The 22332-nt window shown below is 39.7% G+C and overlaps 1 protein-coding gene across 1 annotated transcript; it reads right to left on the bottom strand.

Annotated features, from left to right (window-relative positions):
- Positions 1-231: 231 nt before the first annotated feature.
- On the bottom strand, positions 232-10923 carry LOC134382477 (interferon-induced protein with tetratricopeptide repeats 1-like). Its single transcript, XM_063103038.1, has 2 exons — positions 10798-10923; positions 232-2501 (listed from the first exon to the last, which is right to left on the bottom strand). The coding sequence occupies exons 1-2, from the start codon at positions 10800-10802 to the stop codon at positions 1145-1147; spliced, it is 1362 nt and encodes a 453-aa protein (XP_062959108.1). The 5' UTR covers positions 10803-10923; the 3' UTR covers positions 232-1144.
- Positions 10924-22332: the final 11409 nt, after the last annotated feature.

Raw genomic sequence — 22332 nt, 5'->3', positions numbered from 1 at the left:
GTCCTTTAGTAATACAGACCCATGACACACAGGATAAAGCAGCCTTCAGGAGGAAAAAAACAGCTGACCAAATGTGTATAAGTTTATTAGTACGAAAAAACAATGGAAACTGGACAAGGAAATGTATTCTCGCTGAACAGGTTCCTACTTGAACCAGATTCCAGGATAAGTTCTGTAACTGACATACTAACCGGGTGATGTTAATAAGACCATTGATGTACATGAGCCTCAGTTCTTCAAGGGTTAAATAATAGGCTTTGTCTAGACTGATGATTCTCAATCCAATGATTCTCAGTTTATTTTTTCAAATAAAGTTTTAATTCACCTGGAAGCATCTGTATACATTTTAGAGAGAATTTCCTCGCCCACGCTAGGTGTAAGATAATGCATAGCCTGATGTCTCAAAGCATATGGGTATTTTTCAGATTTCTCCCAAGCACATGGGACTCAGGAGGAGTTGTCCACCAAAGGGAGTTCAGAGGGTTGCAACTGCAGTCTAGCATCCTAACTTAGATGGGCTAAAAAGAACACGGCTCAGCACACATATTATTCTCATAAGGCTGAGCTCTTATCAGCTCAGAGTCTGGTGCCAGCTGGTCTAGGAAAATCTGTGAGCAAACTTTACTCTTCTCATGTAACTTATTTTTCCCCATTTTCCTGCCTTTTGGAAGCCCAAAACTCCTGTGTGTGTGTTTAGTGTCACTTCTAAGAGCTATGGCTGTTTGTTAATACTAAGACAGAGTTCCAAGCCACTGGCATGAGAGAGAGAGACTTTTGAACTGAGCCTCTCCTGCCTTATGGTTAAAACATGCATTAAAATTAAAAATTCTTCTTTTCTCTTGTTAGAAATCTGTTTTGTTAGAGAGGTGTCCCAGCTAAGAATTTATGAAGGTTGAGAAAAGAAATTATTTGTGTTTTTCTCCCCTTCAGAAGGATGCTGTACATTAGCCAAAAAGGGGAGTTGAGGCGACTGTGCTATGTGCCACCCAACTCTTTTGTGATCTATCCTGTCATACCTTCTTGAAGACACTAATGAGGAAAGATCTGTATGATGGTAGATTTAGATATGTTAACATTTAATATTTCTAAAGACAGGCCTCAGGCCAGCATCCAGGTGCAGGGTCTCTCCTAGGACATCAGAGCTTCACTCTCTTCCCTCTTTCAATCTGTGCACGAGCGCAAGGAGATTTAAACTCTCCACATCAGATTTATTCTGATGAACTCTGTTAACCGACTTCTCTAAAGCACGGAGAATTTTTTGTCTAGCATTTGACTGTGGTTCTATGTATAGTGCTTTTAAATAGTAGGTAATTGCCTCATTGTCAGATTGCTTGTGACATTGCAGAAAGTAGCCGTAACGATAATGGACCTCCTGCAATAGGCTCTTATTACCATCATGCAGGGTGAGTGCTTTCCGGTACGTGTCCTCAACCTTTTGATGTTCACCTTGCTCTGTATACATGTTGGCTAAATCCATATACGCTATTGTAAATGTGGGCTTTTTCTGTATAGCATGTTCAAAATGAAATATGGCTAATCTCATCATTCTGTCTGCATTTTCTTCATCCTCTCTGCTACGTGGCAACTTTGTAGCTTCCTTCATTTCGATCATTTGTTGTCTGTAGCAACACCCTATCTGGTGATGCAGGTAGACGGAGTCGGGTGTTGCCTGCAAGGCTGTTTTTAAGAGCTGAAGAGCTTTATCCAGAGAGCCTTTTTTTCGGTAAAACTTGGCTGCATATCGAAAGACATAAGTCTGTGAGGACTTGTTGGTCAGAGCTTCCTCAATGTACTTTTCTCCTTCAGCTTCTTGTCCTACTTCCTGAAGCTTCAGTGCAAGGAGAACCTTAATATATGCATCTTCTGGACTTAGCCTGATCGCCTGCCTTAGGGGGTGCAAAGAACACCCCTCCGTGCGTTTTATTGCTGCATTAAAGCCATCCAGGCGATAAGTGGCAATTGCATACCCGGTGCTGAATTCAGCGTTTTCAGGGTCTGCTTCCAGAGCTTTTTCAAAGCAGGCCTTGGCCCGTTCATAATACTGTCCTCCACACTTCAGCAAGGCCCATCCTTCCTCACAGTCCATCTCAGGACACTCCATTCTATAGCGGAAAGGACTTGCCAACTTCTCGCAAGTGCTCTCCACCTTATCCAGGTAAGTCTGGGCTCCTGCCAGTCTTCCCAGGTGGTAGCACACCCAGGCATAGTTGCCCCAGGTCACCAGACTTCTCATTTCCGATTGGTTGGCATGATCTCGCTGGATTAAGTCTTCGGCTTCTTTCAAGCTCTCCAAGGCTTTCTCATTCTGGCCTTTCAGGTGCTTCACATAGGCCAGCATGTTGTGTATTCCCACATTGTACTTGGTGTCTAGGAACTCAATCTCTTCCAAGACCCTGTTTTCTAAATCAGGTATTGCACTCTCTTCAATTAGCAGCCCCCAGGTAAAGTGACATCTCAGTTCCTTCAGCCTATCTTCGACCTGATGATCATCAGCATTCTTACTGTAAATGCAAAAGCAGTTTTTATTTGTTAGTTGAAGGACAGCCAAAAGAAAATCCAGATAAAACCCCTTGTACTTTCGTTTTTATTCTTGAAAGGAACACACTTTGTTTTAGTTTCTTTACATTACCTGGATTTTAAGATACGCATGGACTGTGATTGCAGTTTGCTTGGCCCCATTCTCTGACTCTGGCACTTTCTAGTCAAATCACCATGCTGTGCTTCAGAGTCCCATTTATAAAATGGAGATGACAATAGTACTTATCACACTGGGCTTGGAGAGGATTAATTAACCCATATAGATAAAGCAGTTAGAGCATGTTATGTGCTACATAAGAGTTTTCTATTTTACTGTTTATATAAATAGGCTGAGACCAGTTAAAAATGCAGAGCCTTAGGAAGCATTGTTGACTTGAAGACCCTCTTCTGCTTATATGCAATAAATTAAGACCACCTAAGAAAGATAATATTTGAACAAAGTTTTTTTTTTCTCACTTGTTATTTGGAAATAATTATAGATTCATAGAAATTTGCAAAGACAATACAAAGATCCAGTGTATCCTTCATCCATTTTCTCCCTATGATTATATCTTACATAACTATAGTACAATATCAAAATTAGGAAATTGACATTGGTACAACAATGTGTATATAATTCTATGTAATTTGTTCACATGAGTGTACCTATGGAACCATCACCTCCATCGATATAGAGAACTACTCTACCACCACCACATTTTCCTCATGCTATTCCTTTATAATTATACCTGTCACCTCCTCACCGGCACCCCGCAAACATCCCTAGTCCTTGGAAAACACTAATTCGTTTTTCATCTCTGTAATTTTGTCATTTCAAGAATGTCATATAAATGGAGAATGTCAAACAAAAGGAGAGTTCAATACATGAAAATCAACTAATGTAATATACCACATGAACAGAAAGAAGGGAGAAAAATCTCATGATCATTTCAATTGATACAGAAAAAATATCTGACCAAATTCAATACTTTTTATTTATAAAACAATCAACAGACTAGCAATAGAAGGAAACTACCTCTACACAATGCGGGTCATATACAAATAACACACATATGTTAACATTTAGCTAGCATCACACTCATTGTGAAAGACTGAAAGCTTTTCTTCAAAGATTAAGAACAAGGTAAGTATGCCCACTCTCACCACTGGAAATCCTAGTCAGAACAATTAGATAAGAAAGAGAAATAAAAGATATCCACACTGAAAGGAATAAGTTAAATGATCTCCATTCACAAATGACATGATCTTATTATGTGTAGAAAACCCTAAAGATTCCACACAAAAACTGTTAGAATTTTGATAAGTAAATTCAGCAAAGTTGCATGACTCAAAATTAACATGTAACAATTAGTTGTGTTTCTATACACTAATGATAAACAATCCAAAAAGGAAACTAAGAAAACAATACCATTTACAATAGCATCAAAAAGAATAAAATATTTAGGAATAAATCTAACCAAAGAGGCAAAAGACTTGTACATGAAATAGTACAAAACATTGCTGAAAGAAATTAAAGAAGACACAAATAAATGGAAAGACATCCTGTGTTCATGGTTTGGAAGACTTAATATTGTTAAGATGTCAGTACTACCCAAGGTGATCTATAGATTTAATCCAATCCTTATCAAAATTACTTTTGTGCAGAAATAAAAAAATTCATCCTAAAATTCACGTAGAATCTAAGGATTCCCAAATAGCTGAAACATCTTGGAAAAGAAGAACAAAGTTGGATGTCTCACATGTCTTTATTCCAAAACTTCGACGAAGCTACAGTAATGACAACACTGTGGTACTGGCACAAAGACAGACACAGAGACCGATGGAATAGAATAGAAGAGCCCAGAAATAAACCCTCACACATATGGTTGTATTAGTGAGCTCAGTCTGCCGTAAAATACCGTAGACTTAAGCAACAGAAATTAATTTTCTCACAGTTCTGGAAGATAGAGGTCCCAGATCAAGGTGATGGCCAATTTGATTCCTGGTGAGGACCCTCTCCCTGGCTTGCAGGTGGCCACCTTCTTGCAGCATCCTCACATGGCCTTTCCTTGTCCTTTTGTGGCTGGCTTATTTCACCTAGCGTAATGTCTTCAAGGTTTATCCATGTTGTAGCATGTGTCAGAATGTCCTTTCTTTTTAAGGCTGAATAATATGCATACGTACACACATGCACACACACACACACAAACACATATAATATCTTATACAACTATAGTATAATATCAAAATTGGGAAATATATATCACATTTTCATTTTGTTTTTTTTATCCATTGATGGACACTTAAGTTGCTTCTATCTTTTGGCTATTGTGAATAATGCTAATATGAACATAGGTATATAAGTCTCTGTTTGAGACATGGAGAGATCTCTGGTGTCTCTTTTTATTCTTACAAGCACAGCAGCCCGATAGGCTCCACCTCTTAAGGCTCCACCCATTAAGTTTCCACCCTTATGACTTCACTTGGCCTTTATTATCTTCTTTTAGGCCCTCTCTCCAAATAAAATCATGTTGGGAGTTAAGGCTTCAACATCTGAATTTGGGGTCAGGGAGACATAATTTAGTTCATAACAATGGTGAAATGATTTTTGACAAGAGTGCCAAGACTATTTAATGGAGAAAGGACAGTCTTTTCAACAAATGGTGTGAGGAACCTGGATATCCAGATGCACAAAGATGAAGTTAGACCATTACCTTACACTGTACACAATCATGAACACAAAATGGATCAAAGGCCTAAATGTAAGACCGAAAACTATAAATTTATAGAAGAAAACATAAGAGAAAATCTTTATGACATTGGATTTGGCAATGTTTTCTTGCATACCACACCAAAATCACAGGCAACAACTGTAAAAATAGATAAGTTGGACCTCAACAAAATTAAAAACTTTGGTGCGTCAAAGGAGATTATCAACAGAATGATAAGACAACTCACAGAAAGAGAGAAAATATTTGCAAATCATGTATCTGATAAGGGATTAATATCCAGAATATATAAAGAATTCCTACAACTCAGCAACAAAAATCCAAACATCTGATTTAAAAATGGGCCAAGGACTTGAATAGATACACAAATGACCAATAAGCACATCAAAGAATGCTGAACATCACTAATCATTAGGGAAATACAATTCTAGACAACAGTGTTATGCCACTTCATGCCCATTAGGATGGCTATTAAAAAAATGACAGAAACTAAGTATTGGCGAGGATGTGGAGAAATTGGCATTGTTGTGCACTGTGGGTTTGAATGTAAAATGGGACAGCTGCTGTAGAAAATGCTATGAAAATTCCTCAACAAATTAACCTTAGAATTACCACGTGATCTAGCAATTCTACTTTTGGGAGTTAGTACATACCCTAAAGAAGTGAAAGCAGGAACTCAAACAGACACTTATATATCCATGTTCATATCAGCATTATTCAGAAGAGCCAAAAGATGGAAGCAACCCAAATGTTCATCAATGGATGAATGGATAAACAAAATGTGGTATATATATACAATCGAATATTATTCAGCCTTAAAAATAAAGGATATTTTGACACATGCTACAACATGGACAAAGCTCAAAGACAATATGCTAAGGGAAATAAGCCAGTCACAAAAGGACTGATACTGTATGATTCCATTGATAAGAGGTACCTAGAGTAGTCAAAGTCATAGAGACAGAAAGTGGAAAGGTGATTACTAGGGGCTGTCGGGGAGATGGGAATCAGGTGTTAGTGTTCAGTGGGTACAGAGTTTCTATTTGAGAAAATGAAAAAGTTGTGGAGGTATATGGTGATGATCATTACACGATAAAGTGAGTGTTCTGAATGTGATAGAATTGCACAAAAAAAAGGTTAATATGATAAATTTATATTATGCATATTTTACCTTAATAAAACATTTTGAAACATATTTATGTGAAGGGTGCTCTAAATAAGGTGAATAGAAAAATAAAAAGAATGTGGGAAATATGTGTAATAGAGATGGAGAAGGTTCTGATTCTGAAAATTTGGCAGATCAGTAATGGTTCAACAGAACAACAGAAATCTATATGAATAGGTAATTTGTGGGAGAGCAAATACAAATAGCCAGTAAATATGAAAAAAGATGCTCTAAGTCCCTAGCCACTCGGGAAATGCAATTTAAAGAAACAGTGGTTTATGACTTTATTCCACTCAGATTGGCAACTGTTTAAATGGATGAGGATACAAATTCTGCAACCATGAATCGTTATGGCTTTTATGAAGATCAATCTGATAATAGTCATTAAAGTACACGTTTTATTCAACAAAGTAATTCCACTTCTTAGAATCTGTGAGGGATCTTCAAAAATTTCATAGAAAAATTTGTGTTATCTTTTAATTTTATTTTTCCAAAAGCTTTTTGAAGTACCTTTGTATTTCCCAGATTAAAAACACCAGTACTTAAGGATGTATGTTCAAGAATGTTCATTACAACATTGTATTCATTAGCAACAAAATGGAAATATCAATAGGGAATAGTTAAACAAATTTTGCTATATCAGCACCACAGAATTCTATGCAGCTAGTGGACTGCATGAATTAGATCCAAACCAGTAAGAGTTTGAAGGACTTTCATAATATATACTTAATTGAGAAAAGTGAGCTGCAGAGACACATCCAAAACATTATTTTTTATTGCGGAAAGACCCGAGCCCTTAGGTCTATGTTTGTTTGTGATATACAAGTATTGAGAAATGTATGTAAGCACCTTATAGCTCAACAACAAAAGGACAAGCAACCCAGTTAAAAAAATGGGCAAACAAATTGAGTATTCCTTTCTCCAAAGAAGAAGAGTCAGGGAGGACCAACAAACACATAAAAATAAGTTCAACATCATTAGTGGTCAGAAGAATGCAAATCAAACCATGATGAGGTACCATTTCTCTCCCACTAAGTCGGCTATAGCAACAATTAAAAAAAGGAAAAGAACAAGTGAACAAGTGTCGGCAAGGGTATGGAGAAATTGGAATCCTAATACATTGCTGGTGGGAATGTAAAACGGTGCAACTGCTGTGGAAAACAGTTTGGAGGTCCCTTTGCAAGTTAAATGGAAAACTACCATATGACCCGCTGCTGGGTATATATTTCTGGGTGTACCACACAGCTGGGTATATACTCAAAATAATTTAAAACAGCTGTTTAAACAAAAACTTGTACACAGATGTTCATTGTTGCACTATTCACAATAGCCAAAAGGTGGAAACAACTCCAATTTTCATCAACTGATGAAGGACAAACAACATGTCGTATATTCATAAGACAGCATATTCTTCAGCCATGAAACGTATGGAGTTCTGATACATGCTACAACATGGATTAATCTTGACAGCATTATGCTAAATGAAAGAAACCAGACACAAAAGGCCACTGTCATAGTTCTCTCTCTCTCTCTGTTTTTTTTTTCATTTTTCCTAATTTGGTCTAAAGATCTCTGTCATGAAATTTGCTACAAACTCTAGCCCTGCTCTCCTGGGGCTCCAGGGGAGGTGATCATGGATATTTACATTGTGCCTTCCATAGGATACTTCTTTTTCCTGGTGGATGGCTAATGCCTAAGGGTCTGTCTGACCCATTACCAGGTGTGTCTCTCTTAGGAAACTTTTTTGTACTGGTGAATGCCCTTGTGGCTCTTGTCTGCCCTGTGTTTAGTTTATTCCTACCAAGATAGCCACTTTCTAGGAGAGCCCTGAGCTGGAAAGAAGTTAGATTTGGGTGTGTACTGGTCAGATGAGACACAGAGGAAGCAACTGAAAACACACATGAAATAACACGGGCAGTTTGTGACTTATAGACCCCAAAGAGTAGAGGGCAGCATCCCTTCCAGGGCCAATGGGAAAGAGAAAGCTGTTGGGGAACCACATGCTGATGGAGTTTGGATGTGTTGTCCCCTCCAAAACTCATGTGGAAATTTGATCCCCCATGTGGCAGTGCTGGAAACTGATGGAGTCATGGGGGCGGATCCCTCATGAATGGATTAATGCTCTCCCTAGGGGAGGGGGGATTAATGAGTGAGTTTTCGCTCTATCAGTTCCTGCGAGAGCTCGTTCCTTAAAAAGACCCTGGCACCTCCTCTCTCTCTCTCTCTCTTGCTTCCTCTCACCATGTGATCTGCTTGTTCCCGCCAGCTGCCTGCCACTCTCCGCCATGAGCAGAAGTAGCCTGAGACCAGTGCCAGATGCAGCTGTCCCAGAATCGTTAGCTAAATAAACCTCTTTTCCTTATAAATCACACAGTCTCAGGTGTTTCTGTTATAGCAAAACAAACACAACACATGCCCAATCAGCAGGTGGGGAACAAGAGAAAAAGAGGAAGCTGTGGGACCAAGCCTGTATTGGGGTCCAGGGCACTACATTAGTGGGTTTTCTGTGAAGAGTTCTAGTTGGTGGGTTTATAGCAAGTGGGTCACTGCAGCATATCTGCCCAGTCCATGCAGGGTGCGGGGGTCAGTGGGGCAAGTCACGTAGTCATATCTAGCTATCTCCTAGGAAGGTGGTCAACCAGGAGATGGTGGTATCTGGATCAACTACATTGAGGAACTGGGAGGAGGGGGAAGAGAACTAGACACTGTGTCATGGTTGACTAAGCCTTGCTTCTGGTGTCACAATGTTAAACCTAGATTCAAAATAGATGCTGAGGCAACATAAAATCATTAGAATTCACTAAGCCACATACTGTATGTTTCCAGTGACATGAAATCTCCAAAACAGGTAAATCCGTAGAGGCAGAAAGCAGATGAATGTTTGATGAGAAGGGAGAGTAGGGAGTCATTGCTTGATGGGTGTGGGGTTTCTCTTCATAGTGGTAAAAATATTCTTGAACTAGATAGTGGTGATGGTTGAACAACATTGTGAAAATCCTAAATCCCACTAAACTGCCTACTTTAAGATAGTTAAAATGGTAAATTTTATCACGATAAAAAATCATATCCCTAACCTGAATAGAATATTGTTCCTAGTGCATGTTGAAATAAACATAGAAGCTAATTAGTATGCCATCTGAAATGATCTCATAAACCCCTCTGCCACCCTTTGGGAAACGTTGGTTTAAGGTTTCATAAACTATCATTGAATTTAGACACTCTGGTTCATATCTCAGCTCTACCACTTATTGTCTGTAGGATCTTAACATTTTTTAATCTAAGACTCCTTATTGCAAAATCAGGATAATACAAGATTCCCTGTTCCATAGGTTTCTCTTGAGAATTAAATGTAATAATTTACATACTACTTCTAGAAGCCAGGCTGGCATTTAGTAAGTATTCCGGAAGTGATAGCTACTTCTATAACATTTGTTGTTGTTGTTATTACTTTAATTATCAGTGATAACTCTACCTGTTTCTAGAGGAGGGTTGATTACAGGCCTGTAATTGTGTAGTGTCTAGAACTTTTGCCCCTTCAAAATTTTGCCCACTGGAGCACTGAGGAAAAATTTTCAAGTCAATATTAATTAATAGTTTTTATAATTTGCTGATATTAGGGATTATTTGAAGGAAGTTTCAGAGAGAACAATATAGAAATTCCCACATTAAGCCCCTTAAGTAAGGAAAATGTGGATGTTCCCAAGCATAGAACTCCAGCCAAGACCCAGGGGAAGGAGGAGGTCAAGGATCTGCTGACAGCCTGGATTCCCCAGAGAAGGGGTCGTCTGCTAACTTCAAATCCAGTCAGACTGAGAAGGCCTGACACAGGAGCCCAGCAACACAGAAAGTGAGACCAGACACCTACAGAGGAAGGCTGTAAGCTTTTCCTACTACCGCCCCGCAATATTTCCCCCAGGACATCTGAGAAGCCCCTGACTGTGGCTTACATGGCCCTGTGGGACCTGCTTAGTCTCCCTGGTGAGGAGTCAACAGAAAGCCCTGTCTCTACCCAGACAAGCTGTTCCTTGTTTCCCCGGGTCATACAGAAGTGAATCTGGGGGTAAAGAATAACCAAGTTTGGGATCATTATCTCCCTTCCTGCAAGACTCTTTTCCCATTTTCCTTCTCTTCTTTGGGCTGTAGCATGAGGTGAGCTTCCTCAGGCTGATGCTAACAAAAATTAAAAGGCCTGCATTTATAAAACAGTTTATGTGTGTTTGAATGTTCACGTGCGTGCACACACACACCTTCAGTCCATAAGCAGATACTCACATAGAAAACTTAGGAAATTTGACCTCACTGAGACCAAACCTGTTGCCATAGTATTTAATTAACATTTTTTCCAAAACTTTAGACATAATGGCAGAGAGGCAGAGAAACCCTTACCTCATAGTTGCTGTAAATTAGGCAGCAGTTCTGTAGTGTTTTGTTTAGCCAGATGGGCTCCTCTGAGATCTGGCCAGTCTGTCTTGTGGATTTTCAGATGAGTTTCAGCTCCAGAAGAGGTCTATGCAAGGGAGCTAAAGAGCAAGTGATGATGTTAGCTATGAGTGTGTCTTTCCAATTGGAATTTGGAAGCCAAAGTGGAAACTGAAATCGGAAAGTGAAACTAACTGGCAGAGTTCCTGCTTGAGGAAAAAGAAACTTAAAACAGTGATTGCTTTCCTTGTTTTGTTTTGGAAACTAGTTGAGAGGAGGCTGGTGAAATCGGTTTTCTTCTTGTGCTAATTTCTCTTTCCTGGCCTTGTAGAAACTTGGGAGCTAGGAGATGCTAGTTAGTACAGAGTCCCCTGAAGCTAGAGTAGGGAGACCTGTAAAAATTGACTGTGTGAACTTGCAAATTTCATAGCCTCCTCCCCGCAGGGATTGTTCATTTGATGGTATAAAATTTTGAAGTCTCCGAATGGGATTCTTAATCTAAATTTGCTGCCATTCACTGCGAGGTCGTGTCTTACTAATTATTCTATGCCTTTGCATATCCTTCTCGAGAATGGGCAATGGCAGAAAGCACCTTTAACCTCTTCCCAATTCATAGGAACAGTGAAAATGTATGCGGTAGCATCTTGAGTTTTCAAAATGAAACAAGTTAGGCCTAATGAAAAAAAATCTTTTTAATTTTCAACAGTCTCTATTCTTGCCATCTAAGGTGTACTGTTTCATCAGAAATGATTCTCGTAGCTGTGCAAGATTATCCTAGCTATGCTCATTCTTCTTGGTGCCATGTCAGCTTGGCTAAGCCTCCCTTAACCTGGCTCATGCAATGTTCTGTGTTTGCAGTAAGAGATTAAAAGTAAAGCTGTGCTGGGCTCCTGAGTGTAGGTTTGGTTCTTATTACTGGTGCCTGCTGAGCTTCTACTTCTCCGCACGTTTTGCTGCAAATAGCCTCACTCTCCTGGTACTTGTGGTGATTATTCTTCAGCAGCTTACACAAAGCAAACTTACCCACAGCCACAGTCAATTTAATCATGGGAAAGCCCCTTTTGGGAGGAGGTAATCAGACTTGCTTGTCTGGAAAGCTAAATCCGGAAAGTGTATATATATATTTGTATACCATTATTAACAATGTTTTGCTGTGTGTCCTGAAAATAATTAAAATAGAGAGAAAGCTTACTCACAAACATAGAAGAATATCAAGCATTTAGGCTGAGAGAAATAGGGAATTAGAGATAAGAGATGAAAAGTTGTGGAGTTACCTTTTGTCCACAGCTGTATTGACAAGGGTCAAGAGGCAAAGACCACTACTGAGGTGTTTTATGGGGTTTCCTGGTAAGTACCGAGTGGTAGAAAACTAGATTACCAATGACTGTGGCGCTGAAACCATAAGTATTTGTAGTGCTACTGAAACCCAATGTCTGGCCAGCATTTGGAACCAGATCTTCCTTATAGCCTTTAAAGAGCGTTAGCCCATTGTTGCCAGTCTTGGAGGTTGGTGTCTGGATTCTGGATGACTGCATAAAAATGGGAGAATTGAGAGAGGTAGGTCTAATTTCAGTTAGCTTCCTGCATAGAGAAGGAATTGTCTATAAAATATAAATACCTAATCCTGATTAAGTCATGGAGATTCTGCTCCTTACTTATGGTTTCAGCTTGACAGAAATAAACAAGTCAACCTGGTTTAGGAAAGAAGAAAAGAGACCAAATCCCAAGAAAGTCTTGTAACCCCTGATCACTTTGGCGGGAGGAAAAAGCAAGGTGCTATGGTTTGGAATAGAGCACCCTCTATTGCTCCAGCATGGACCTCCACATTCTGATCACATTTCAACTTCATCTCAAATCTCAGTGATTTGGAATAGATAATCCTCACTGCACATAAAAATCATCTAGGGACATTTTAAAAATAATGCTAAGTGGGCCTTATGCAAGAGCAACTAATATATCTCTAGGAATGGGCCCCTGATCTCAATAATGAAAAGAAATCTCAGGTGCTTTTGCAGTATGTCTGGACTGAGAACCATCCCTGCTGTCTATTGCGTGTGTGAAATTCTCTGGCTGAGTGATTTGGGACTCAATCCCTGGACCCGCTTCCCTTTCTTGGAGTTTCACATTCAGTATGTTTATTCTTTTGTTACTCTCCCTACATCGTGGACAATAAACTCAGTCTCTTCTTGATCCACAGGATGGCATGGATAAAGAATGTGATTTTGAGTATTTTTGGTTTTGACAATAACAACATGGACAGATGCTGAGCTATTTCTGCTGAACTGTCTTCAATATCCCATGACAACTTATTAAGGAATGAGCACCCAAAAAGAGTTCTCTATCTATCACTCGTAGTCTCGATTTTTTTTATCAGCTTGCTAAAGACTGTAGAATAGGACGTAGTGACCTGGTTGCATATTGGAAAACTGGTTTCTCGTTAGCAACAAATTCAACTGTAGGTGGTGCTACATTCCACAGTTGGGCTTCCCTGTCTTCTCAGGCATCTTTTCCACTAGCATGTCCTGCAGAAGTCGCTACTGTACGTGTTTCAGTAATCACAGTTCAATGAAAGCATGGTAGTGATCATGAGAGATGTACAGGATGCTTTCATGCTAGGACCATAAAAAACAAAGGCTTAACTGAAGCCATCAATCCATTTACACTTTCCTGAATCTTTGAATTCCCTTATTCTTTTCAGTTTGTCATAAAAGTCAGGTTTACAGATATGTCTATTCATAATTTATAATTTAGCATTGAACAGTTCAAGTATCTGCTAAATACATATTATATACTATCCTCAATTTATTCGATCACAAAGGAACTCTTAGTTACTGTCTGTTTTATTAGAAAGGTAATTGTCAGTGTTTTTTTTTTTTAATTTTATTTTGTCAATATACAGTGTGGCTGATTATTGCTCCCTATCACCAAAACCTCCCTCCCTTCTCCCTCCCCCCTCCCCCCCAACAATGTCCTTTCTGTTTGCTTGTCGTATCAATTTCAAGTAATTGTGGTTGTTATATCTTCTCCCCCTCCCCCGGTTTTGTGTGTGTGTGTGTGTGTGTGTGTGTGTGTGTGTGTGTGAATTTATATATTAAATTTTAGCTCCCACCAATAAGTGAGAACATGTGGTATTTCTCTTTCTGTTCCTGACTTGTTTCACTTAATATAATTCTCTCAAGGTCCATCCATGTTGTTGCAAATGGCAGTATTTCATTCGTTTTTATAGCTGAGTAGTATTCCATAGTGTAGATGTACCACATTTTCTGTATCCACTCATCTGATGTTGGTCATTTGGGCTGGTTCCAACTCTTGGCTATTGTAAAGAGTGCTGCGATAAACATTGGGGAACAGGTATACCTTCAATTTGATGATTTTCATTTGTCTGGGTATATTCCCAACAGTGGGATAGCTGGGTCGTATGGTAGATCTATCTGCAATTGTTTGAGGAACCTCCATACCATTTTCCATAGAGGCTGCACCATTTTGCAGTCCCACCAACAATGTGTGAGAGTTCCTTTTTCTCCGCAACCTCGCCAGCATTTATCGTTCAGATTCTTTTGGATTTTAGCCATCCTAACAGGGGTTAGATGGTATTTCAATGTGGTTTTGATTTGCATTTCCCGGATGCTGAGTGATGTTGAGCATTTTATCATATGTCTGTTGGCCATTTGTATATCTTCCTTAGAGAAATGCCTACTTAGCTCTTTTGCCCATTTTTTAATTGGGTTGCTTGTTTTCTTCTGGTAAAGTTGTTGGAGTTCCTTATATATTCTGGATATTAATCCTTTGTCAGATGTATATTTTGCAAATATTTTCACCCACTCTGTTGGTTGTCTTTTAACTCTGTTAATGGTTTCTTTTGCTGTGCAGAAGCTTTTTAGTTTGATATAATCCGATTTCTTTCTTTTTCCTTTGGTTGCCCGTGCTTTGGAGTCGTATTGATGAAATCTGTGCCCAGTCCTATTTCCTGAAGTGTTTCTCCTATGTTTTCTTTAAGAAGTTTTATTGTTTCAGGGTGTACATTTAAATCCTTAATCAATTTTGAGTTGATTTTAGTATACGGTGAGAGATATGGATCTAGTTTCATTCTCCTGCACATGGATATCCAGTTATCCCAGCACCATTTGCTGAAGAGGCAGTCCCTTCCCCAGTGAATAGGCTTGGTGCCTTTGTCAAAGATCAGATGGAAGTAAGTGTGTGGTTTGATTTCTGGATTCTCTATTCTATTCCGTTGGTCAGTGTGTCTGTTTTTATGCCAGGACCATACTGTTTTGGTTATTATAGCTTTGTAGTATAGCTTAAAGTCAGGTAGTGTTATGCCTCCAGCTTTATATTTTTCTTGCTCAGCATTGCTTTGGCTATGCGTGGTCTTTTATCCTTCCATATAAATGACTGAAAAGTTTTTTCCATTTCTGAGAAAAATGTCTTTGGAATTTTGATGGGGATTGCATTGAATTTGTATATCACTTTGGGTAGTATGGACATTTTCACTATGTTGATTCTTCCAGTCCAAGAGCATGGGATATCTTTCCATCTTCTTGTATCCTCTCTAATTTCTCTCAGCAGTGGTTTGTAGTTCTCATTATAGAGATTTTTCACCTCCTTGGTTAACTCAATTCCTAAGTATTTAATTTTTTTGGTGGCTATTGTAAATGGGCAGGCTTTCTTGATTTCTCCTTCTGCATGTTCACTATTGGAGAAAAGAAATGCTACTGATTTTTGTGTGTTGATTTTGTATCCTGCTACTGTGCTGAAATCATTTATCAATTCCAACAGTTTTTTTGTAGAGGTTTTAGGCTGTTCGATATACAGGATCATGTCATCTGCAAACAGGGACAGTTTGACTTCACCTTTTCCAACCTGGATGCCCTTTATTTCCTTCTCTTCTCTGATTGCTCTGGCTAGTACTTCCAACACTATGTTGAATAGGAGTGGTGAGAGTGGGCATCCTTGTCTAGTTCCTGTTCTTAAAGGAGAAGCTTTCAGCTTTTGCCCATTCAGGATGATATTGGCATTGGTTTTGGCATATATGGCTTTAAGTATGTTAAGATACTTTCCCTCTATACTTACCTTATAGAGGGTCTTTGTCATGAATGAGTGCTGAACTTTAACAAATGCTTATTCAGCATCTATAGAGATGATCATATGGTCCTTGTGTTTGAGTTTATTAATATGGTGTATCACATTTGTTGATTTGCATATGTTGAACCAACCTTGCATCCCTGGGATGAATCCCACTTGATCGTGGAGGATAATTTTCCATATGTGTTGCTGTATTCTGTTTGCTAGTATTTTAGTGAGGATTTTTGCATCTATATTCATCAAGGATATCGGCCTGTAGTTTTCTTTTTTGGTTATATCTTTACCTCATTTTGATATCAGGATGATGTTTGCTTCATAGAATGAGTTTGGGAGATTTGCGTCCCTTTCAATCTTTTGGAATAGTTTGTAAAGAATCGGTGTCAATTCCTCTCTGAATGTTTGGTAAAATTCTGCTGTGAATCCATCTGGTCCTGGGCTTTTCTTTCTTGGGAGCCTTCTGAAAACAGCTTCAATATTCTTTATTGTTTTTGGTCTGTTCTAATTATCTACGTCTTCATGGTTCAGTTTTAGGAGTTTGTGTGTGTCCAGAAATTTATCCATTTCCTCCAGATTTTCAAATTTGTTGGCGTATAGTTGTTTATAGTAGTCTTGAATGATTCCTTGTATTTCAGATGAATCAGTTGTAATATCGCCTTTTTCATTTCTAATTTTGGTTATTTGAGTCTTCTCTCTTCTTTTTCTTGTTAGCCATGCTAATCGTTTGTCAATTTTATTTATCTTTTCAAGAAACCAACTTTTTGATTCGTTGATCTTTTGAATTGTTTTTTGGTTTTCAATTTCATTCAGCTCTGCTCTGATCTTAATGATTTCTTTCCGTCTGCTAACTTTAGGTTTGGATTGTTCTTGTTTTTCTAGTTCTTTAAGGTGAAGTGTTAGGTTGTTCACTTGCCATCTTTCCATTCTTCTGACGTGAGCGTTTAATGCAATAAATTTTCCCCTCAATACTGCTTTTGCAGTATCCCACAGGTTTTGGTATGATGTATCATTGTTTTCATTAGTTTCAATAAATTTTTTGATTTCCTGCTTGATTTCTTCTTGGACCCATATGTCATTAAGTAGAATGCTGTTTAATTTCCATATGTTTGTATAGTTTCCAGACTTTTGTTTGTTATTAATTTCTAGTTTTAATCCATTGTGCTCTGAGAAGATACATGGAATAATTCCAATTTTTTTGAATTTATTGAGACTTGGGTTGTGACCTAATATGTGATCTATCCTGGAGAATGAACCATGTGCTGATGAGAAGAATGAATATTCTGAGGTTCTTGGGGGGAATGTTTTGAAGATATCTGCCAATTCCAATTGGTCTAGATTCTTGTTTAGATCTTGTGTTTCTCTACTGATTCTTTGCCTAGATGATCTGCCTAATATTGACAGTGGGGTGTTCAGGTCCCCTGTCATTATGGTATTAGTGTCTATTTCCTTCTTTCGGTCTAATAGGGTTTGTTTTATAAATCTGGCTGCTCCAGCATTGGGTGCGTACATATTTATAATTGTTATGTCTTCTTGATGGATCAGTCCTTTTATCATTAAGTAGTGTCTCTCATTGTCTCTTTTTATGGTTTTTAGTTTAAAGTCTATTTTGTCAGATATAAGAATAGCTACCTACTCCAGCTCGTTTTTCTTTTCTGTTTGCATGGTAAATCTTTTTCCATCCTTTCACTCTTAGTCTGTGTGAATCTTTATGGGTGAGGTGGGTCTCTAGTAGGCAGCATATATTTGGGTCCTCCTTTCTGATCCAGTCAGCCAGTCTGTATCTTTTGATTGGGGAATTTAAGCCTTTTACATTAAGAGTTGTTATTGAAAGGTGATGATTTATTCCTAGCATTTTATTGGGTGTTTGGTTGTCTTAGGTGTCTTTTGTTCCTTGCTTTCTGATTTACTCTTTGGTTTCTGTGTTTGTTGGTTCCTTAGGTTGTAGATAGAGTTTCTGTTTGCTTGTTTTCTCTTCATGAATGCCATTTTTATTATACTAGTGGGTTTAGATTTTTCTTAGGTTTTTATGGCAGTGGTAGTTATTTTTCAGGAACCAAACCCAGTACTCCCTTGAGGATTTCTCGTAAGGGTGGTCGTGTGGTAGTGAACTCCCGCAGTTTTTGTTTGTCTGAGAAATATACTATTTGCCCTTCATTTCCGAAGGATAGCCTTGCAGGGTAGATTATTCTTTGCTGGCAATCTTTGTCTTTTAGTATTTTGAAAATCTCATCCCATTCCTTTCTAGCTTTTAGGGTTTGTGATGAAAATTCTGATGTTAGCCTGATTGGGGCTCCCTTATATGTGATTTGATGCTTCTCTCTTGCAGCTTTTAAGATTCTCTCTTTGTCTCTGAGTTTTGCCAATTTAACTATGACATGTCTTGGAGAAGGCCTTTTTGGGTTGAATACATTTGGAGATCGTTGAGCTTCCTGGATCTGAAGATCTGTGATTTTTCCTATACCTGGGAAGTTTTCTGCCACTATTTTGTGGACTATGTTTTCAATGGAGTGTCCATTTTCCTCCCCTTCTGTAATACCCATGACGCAGACATTTGAGCGCTTAAGGTTGTCTGATATGTCTCTCAGATTTTCTTGCATGTACTTGATTCTTTTTTCTTTCTTTTTGTCTGCTTGTGTTATTTCAAAGAGCCTATCTTCAAGTTCAGAGGTTCTCTCCTCAACTTTGACAAGCCTGCTGGTTAAACTCTCCATTGTGTTTTTTATTTCGCTGTATAACTTCTTCAGTTCAGCAAGTTCTGCTACATTATTTTTCAGGACATTGATTTCCTTGTACATTTCCTCTTTCAGATCCTGTATACTTTTCCTCATTTCATCATGATGTCTAGCTGAGTTTTCCTTTATCTCATTCAGTTTCCTTAGAATTATCACTCGAACTTCCTTGTCAGTCATTTCAAGGGTTTCTTGTTCTATAGGATCTAGAGTTTGAGATTTATTAACTTTTGGTGGTGTACTTTCTTGATTTTTTGTATTTTTGGTATCTTTTTTTGGTGTTTATTCATTGTGGCCGGGGATTTCACAGTCCACCGGTTTGAGACTAATGACTAACTAGGATGTTGCTGTGGTTGCCAATTTCATATGGCTCCCTCTGTGACTGCTCAGTTGGCCTCTAGTACCTTGTGTGTGTGGTTGCCTCGGGTCTTGGGCTTCTCCGGGGAGACACCTTTCTGGTCAGCTTGGACTCTGCTGGGCTGGTGGATCACCTACCACAGGGTGTGTGATCTCTGTTGTGCTTTCTCTTCCTGTGCAGGACTTCTCCCTGTTCCGTGTGCTCTGGCCCAGGCTGTTGGATCGTGCAGTGGCAACCCCACCGGGTGTGTGGTTTCTGTCGAGTCTCTGCCTCCCTGGCCGCACATCTCCCCACTCTGTGCGCACTGTGCTTGGCTGGGGCGTGTCGTCTGCACCCCTCGTCTATCAGCTGGGCCTTCAAGACCCTGCTTGGCACAGCCTCGCCCAGGAAGTCTACCAGGTTTCTGCTAGGCACAGACGACCGGTCACTCTGGGTACCTTTGTAGCACTGTGTAGATCTTTCTCGGGTCTTGTGCACCTTTGTATCCCCCCAGCATAGACCGAATCTAGCGCCCACCTGCAGCCAGCTCTCTAGCAGGTTCAAGCGGACCTGGGAACTCTCCTACCATACTATTCCCAACCAGAAATTCCTTAGGCTTTTTTTTTTTCCCAACTGGTGGCCACAGAGATGGTATCTACCTCCCAGTAACAGGAAGTTTACTGGGGGCCGGAGTCCAGGGTGTGGTGGAGTGACAGTGGGCCCGCCCGTACTTCCTTGCCCTCCGGACACTGGCCGGGGACGCCCCCCACCACCAGACCCGCCAGAGAACCGTGGAGCGAGTGGGAGGGGAGGCCAGCCCGCAGGCTCTGGAAAGACCCATGCCGCCGTGCCAAGCAAGTGGGAAGGCTCAGTGACGGCCGAGCCGGGAGGAGCTGCCAGCACATGGAAAATGGAGGCAGCCCCGGGGCGGTGAGTGGCCTGGTGATGTAGGCAGGAGCTGGGTGGGCGTCAGCCCCCGCACAGAGCTGGGCCAGGGGACACTCACAGTGATGTGCCAGGTCGGGTGTTCACTCTCTGTCTCTGGTTTGTCACCTTCCCTGTTCTCAGCCAATGCCGCCTCGGGCTGTTCAGTCGCAGCGCGGCTCGGACGCTCCCAGGAATCTTCTTTAATGCTGGCCTGTAGCCTCGAATCCTGAATAGGGCAGCTGGCCGCCTTCAGCGCGGCCCCGGCCTCCGGGAGCCTGTCTGCATCCACAGCAGCCCTGGCGCAGTGTTCCCTGTTTCGAGACTCGCTTTTGTAGGTAAGAAACAGTTCTTTTCCTGCTCCACACTTCAAAGCTCTTGCCTGTAAGTGAGGCAGCCTCTGTTGCCGGGTGCAAAGAGGCAGTCACCCCCAACGACCGTCCACCAGCAGCGGTCCTCCCTTAAGAGATGGTGAGAGGAAGGTCCACAAGTTTCCCAGCTGCTTGAGGCCCAGTGGCCGCATTTTCCACCTCAGCTTCTCCACGCCAACCGCCGCAGCCACCGCCATCTTGAAACCTCCATCAGTGTTTTGACCACTGTATGAAAACCAAGCTCTTGGATCTTGAGATTATTCATAAGGTACTTCCTATCACATCCATGGAGAAAGGACCCAGACACCAAAGTCCTTTGTTGTGAATGGTCCAATGATTTTCATATCTTCTCATGGGTCTTCTAGGGACCACACAGCCCACTTTAACTAACCCACAATGTTTCTTACTGCAATATATTCAAGTACTAACGGACTTTTTTTTATCATTTCACTTTTTACATTTCAGGCTTATTTTGAAACAATTATAGACTCAGAAGAAGTTGGAGGAAGGGTCGGTCCTGTGTTCCTTTCACCCAACTTCCCCCAAAAGTGACATATATCTGTAGTACAATAATGAAACCAGGAAAATGACATTGGGCCTATGTGTGTATTTTAAAGATGAAATATGAAATATACTTAGTTAATCTTGCAGCTGTTTATCTTTCTTCCCAAACTTAACATTCCTTTCTAAGTAATACCAACTTATCCATATGATCTATTTCGTTATACACTAACAACAGTTTCAGAATAATAATATCAACAACATACCTCCAGAATACTTGCTGAGTAGAGTTTTACAATTTTTTCCCTGTTCTTTTTGTCCATAGACATATTCTATTAAAGGTATAGAGTCAAATTGCAGTGTATTAAGAATCACATGGCATCCTTCTCTCTGTGTGGTTTTATCGTGTATCCCATATATATTTTGTCTAGTTTGTCTCACTTTGCTTTACGTTTTAGAAATTTCATTTGTCCTTTTTATTTAAACATTTTATGTACATTGTAAAAGAGAGTAGAGTTGAGAGAATTTATCAGTGAAAACTAGATTCTACAACTAACGCTTTACTGTATTTACTTTATCACATATCTATTCATCTATTCGTTCCTCTGTCCATCCATCAATTTATCATATTTTTTGTTGTTGCACAAAAAGAGCAATCAGAACAATTAATTGATAAAGCACTTCAGTGTGCATATGCAGATTGCTTTTAAGTATATGAATCTGGTTTTATAATTAAGTGTAATATTTACATGGTTTCAAAAAAAATACTGTGAAGTCTAGCTTCAATTGCTTTTTTATAGATTCCCATTACAGAATTTTATGATCTTTTCATTCCTTTCATTTGACTGTACGCAGATAGAAATGTCTTTTATATGCATTCCCATATCCCTCTGTTCTTCCCTGGTCCATACTGAGTGTAGGAGCCAGTGACACGAGCAGCAACTACAAGATGCTCAGTCAACCATTCCATGATTGTTTATCAAGTGCTTCCTATATTTCCAGGTCTGGGAGATTCGATGTTGTTTAAAATAGATTGTTTTAGGACTTGCCTTATGCTCACCCAAATACACATGCCCACATCCCCTCCCCACCTCCTCCAATTCTAAGTGGACTCAGTTGCTAGGTAAACAACTTTTGGTGGTGGGAATGGAGTGGTGGAAATGTTTCAGCATTAATTAATGAGTGCAATGGAACCTAATTTCCTGAAGACTTACCAACTAGGTGAGAATTATATTTGTGATGAATTTAGCCAAGATGATTATAAATCTCCCATTACTTCTTGTTGCCAAGACCTGCCAGTGGCTAAGGAGCAATAGTTGTTTAGAAACTACTACAGAACGGAGCCCAACCAAAAAGCTGGGAGTTATGTAGTGTGATAAGTACAGCAACATTGTCTGTGTGTTTTCTAATCAGTAGAGATGTGTCCTCAGATTTCTCATTTAGATTTATTCCAGGAGCAAACACAAATCTCCCCTACAAGTGGCTCTACAGCGTCACAGCTAAGGAATTCAAGGAGAGGCCAGAGGAGCCCAAGAGTCCCATGTTTACAGGGAAAAGACAA

This window comes from Cynocephalus volans, chromosome 7 (genome assembly GCF_027409185.1).
Source record: "Cynocephalus volans isolate mCynVol1 chromosome 7, mCynVol1.pri, whole genome shotgun sequence".
Classification (NCBI taxonomy): domain Eukaryota; kingdom Metazoa; phylum Chordata; class Mammalia; order Dermoptera; family Cynocephalidae; genus Cynocephalus; species Cynocephalus volans.
Note: the sequence above shows the minus strand (reverse complement) of the source record. Positions and strands in the feature narration are given on the sequence as shown.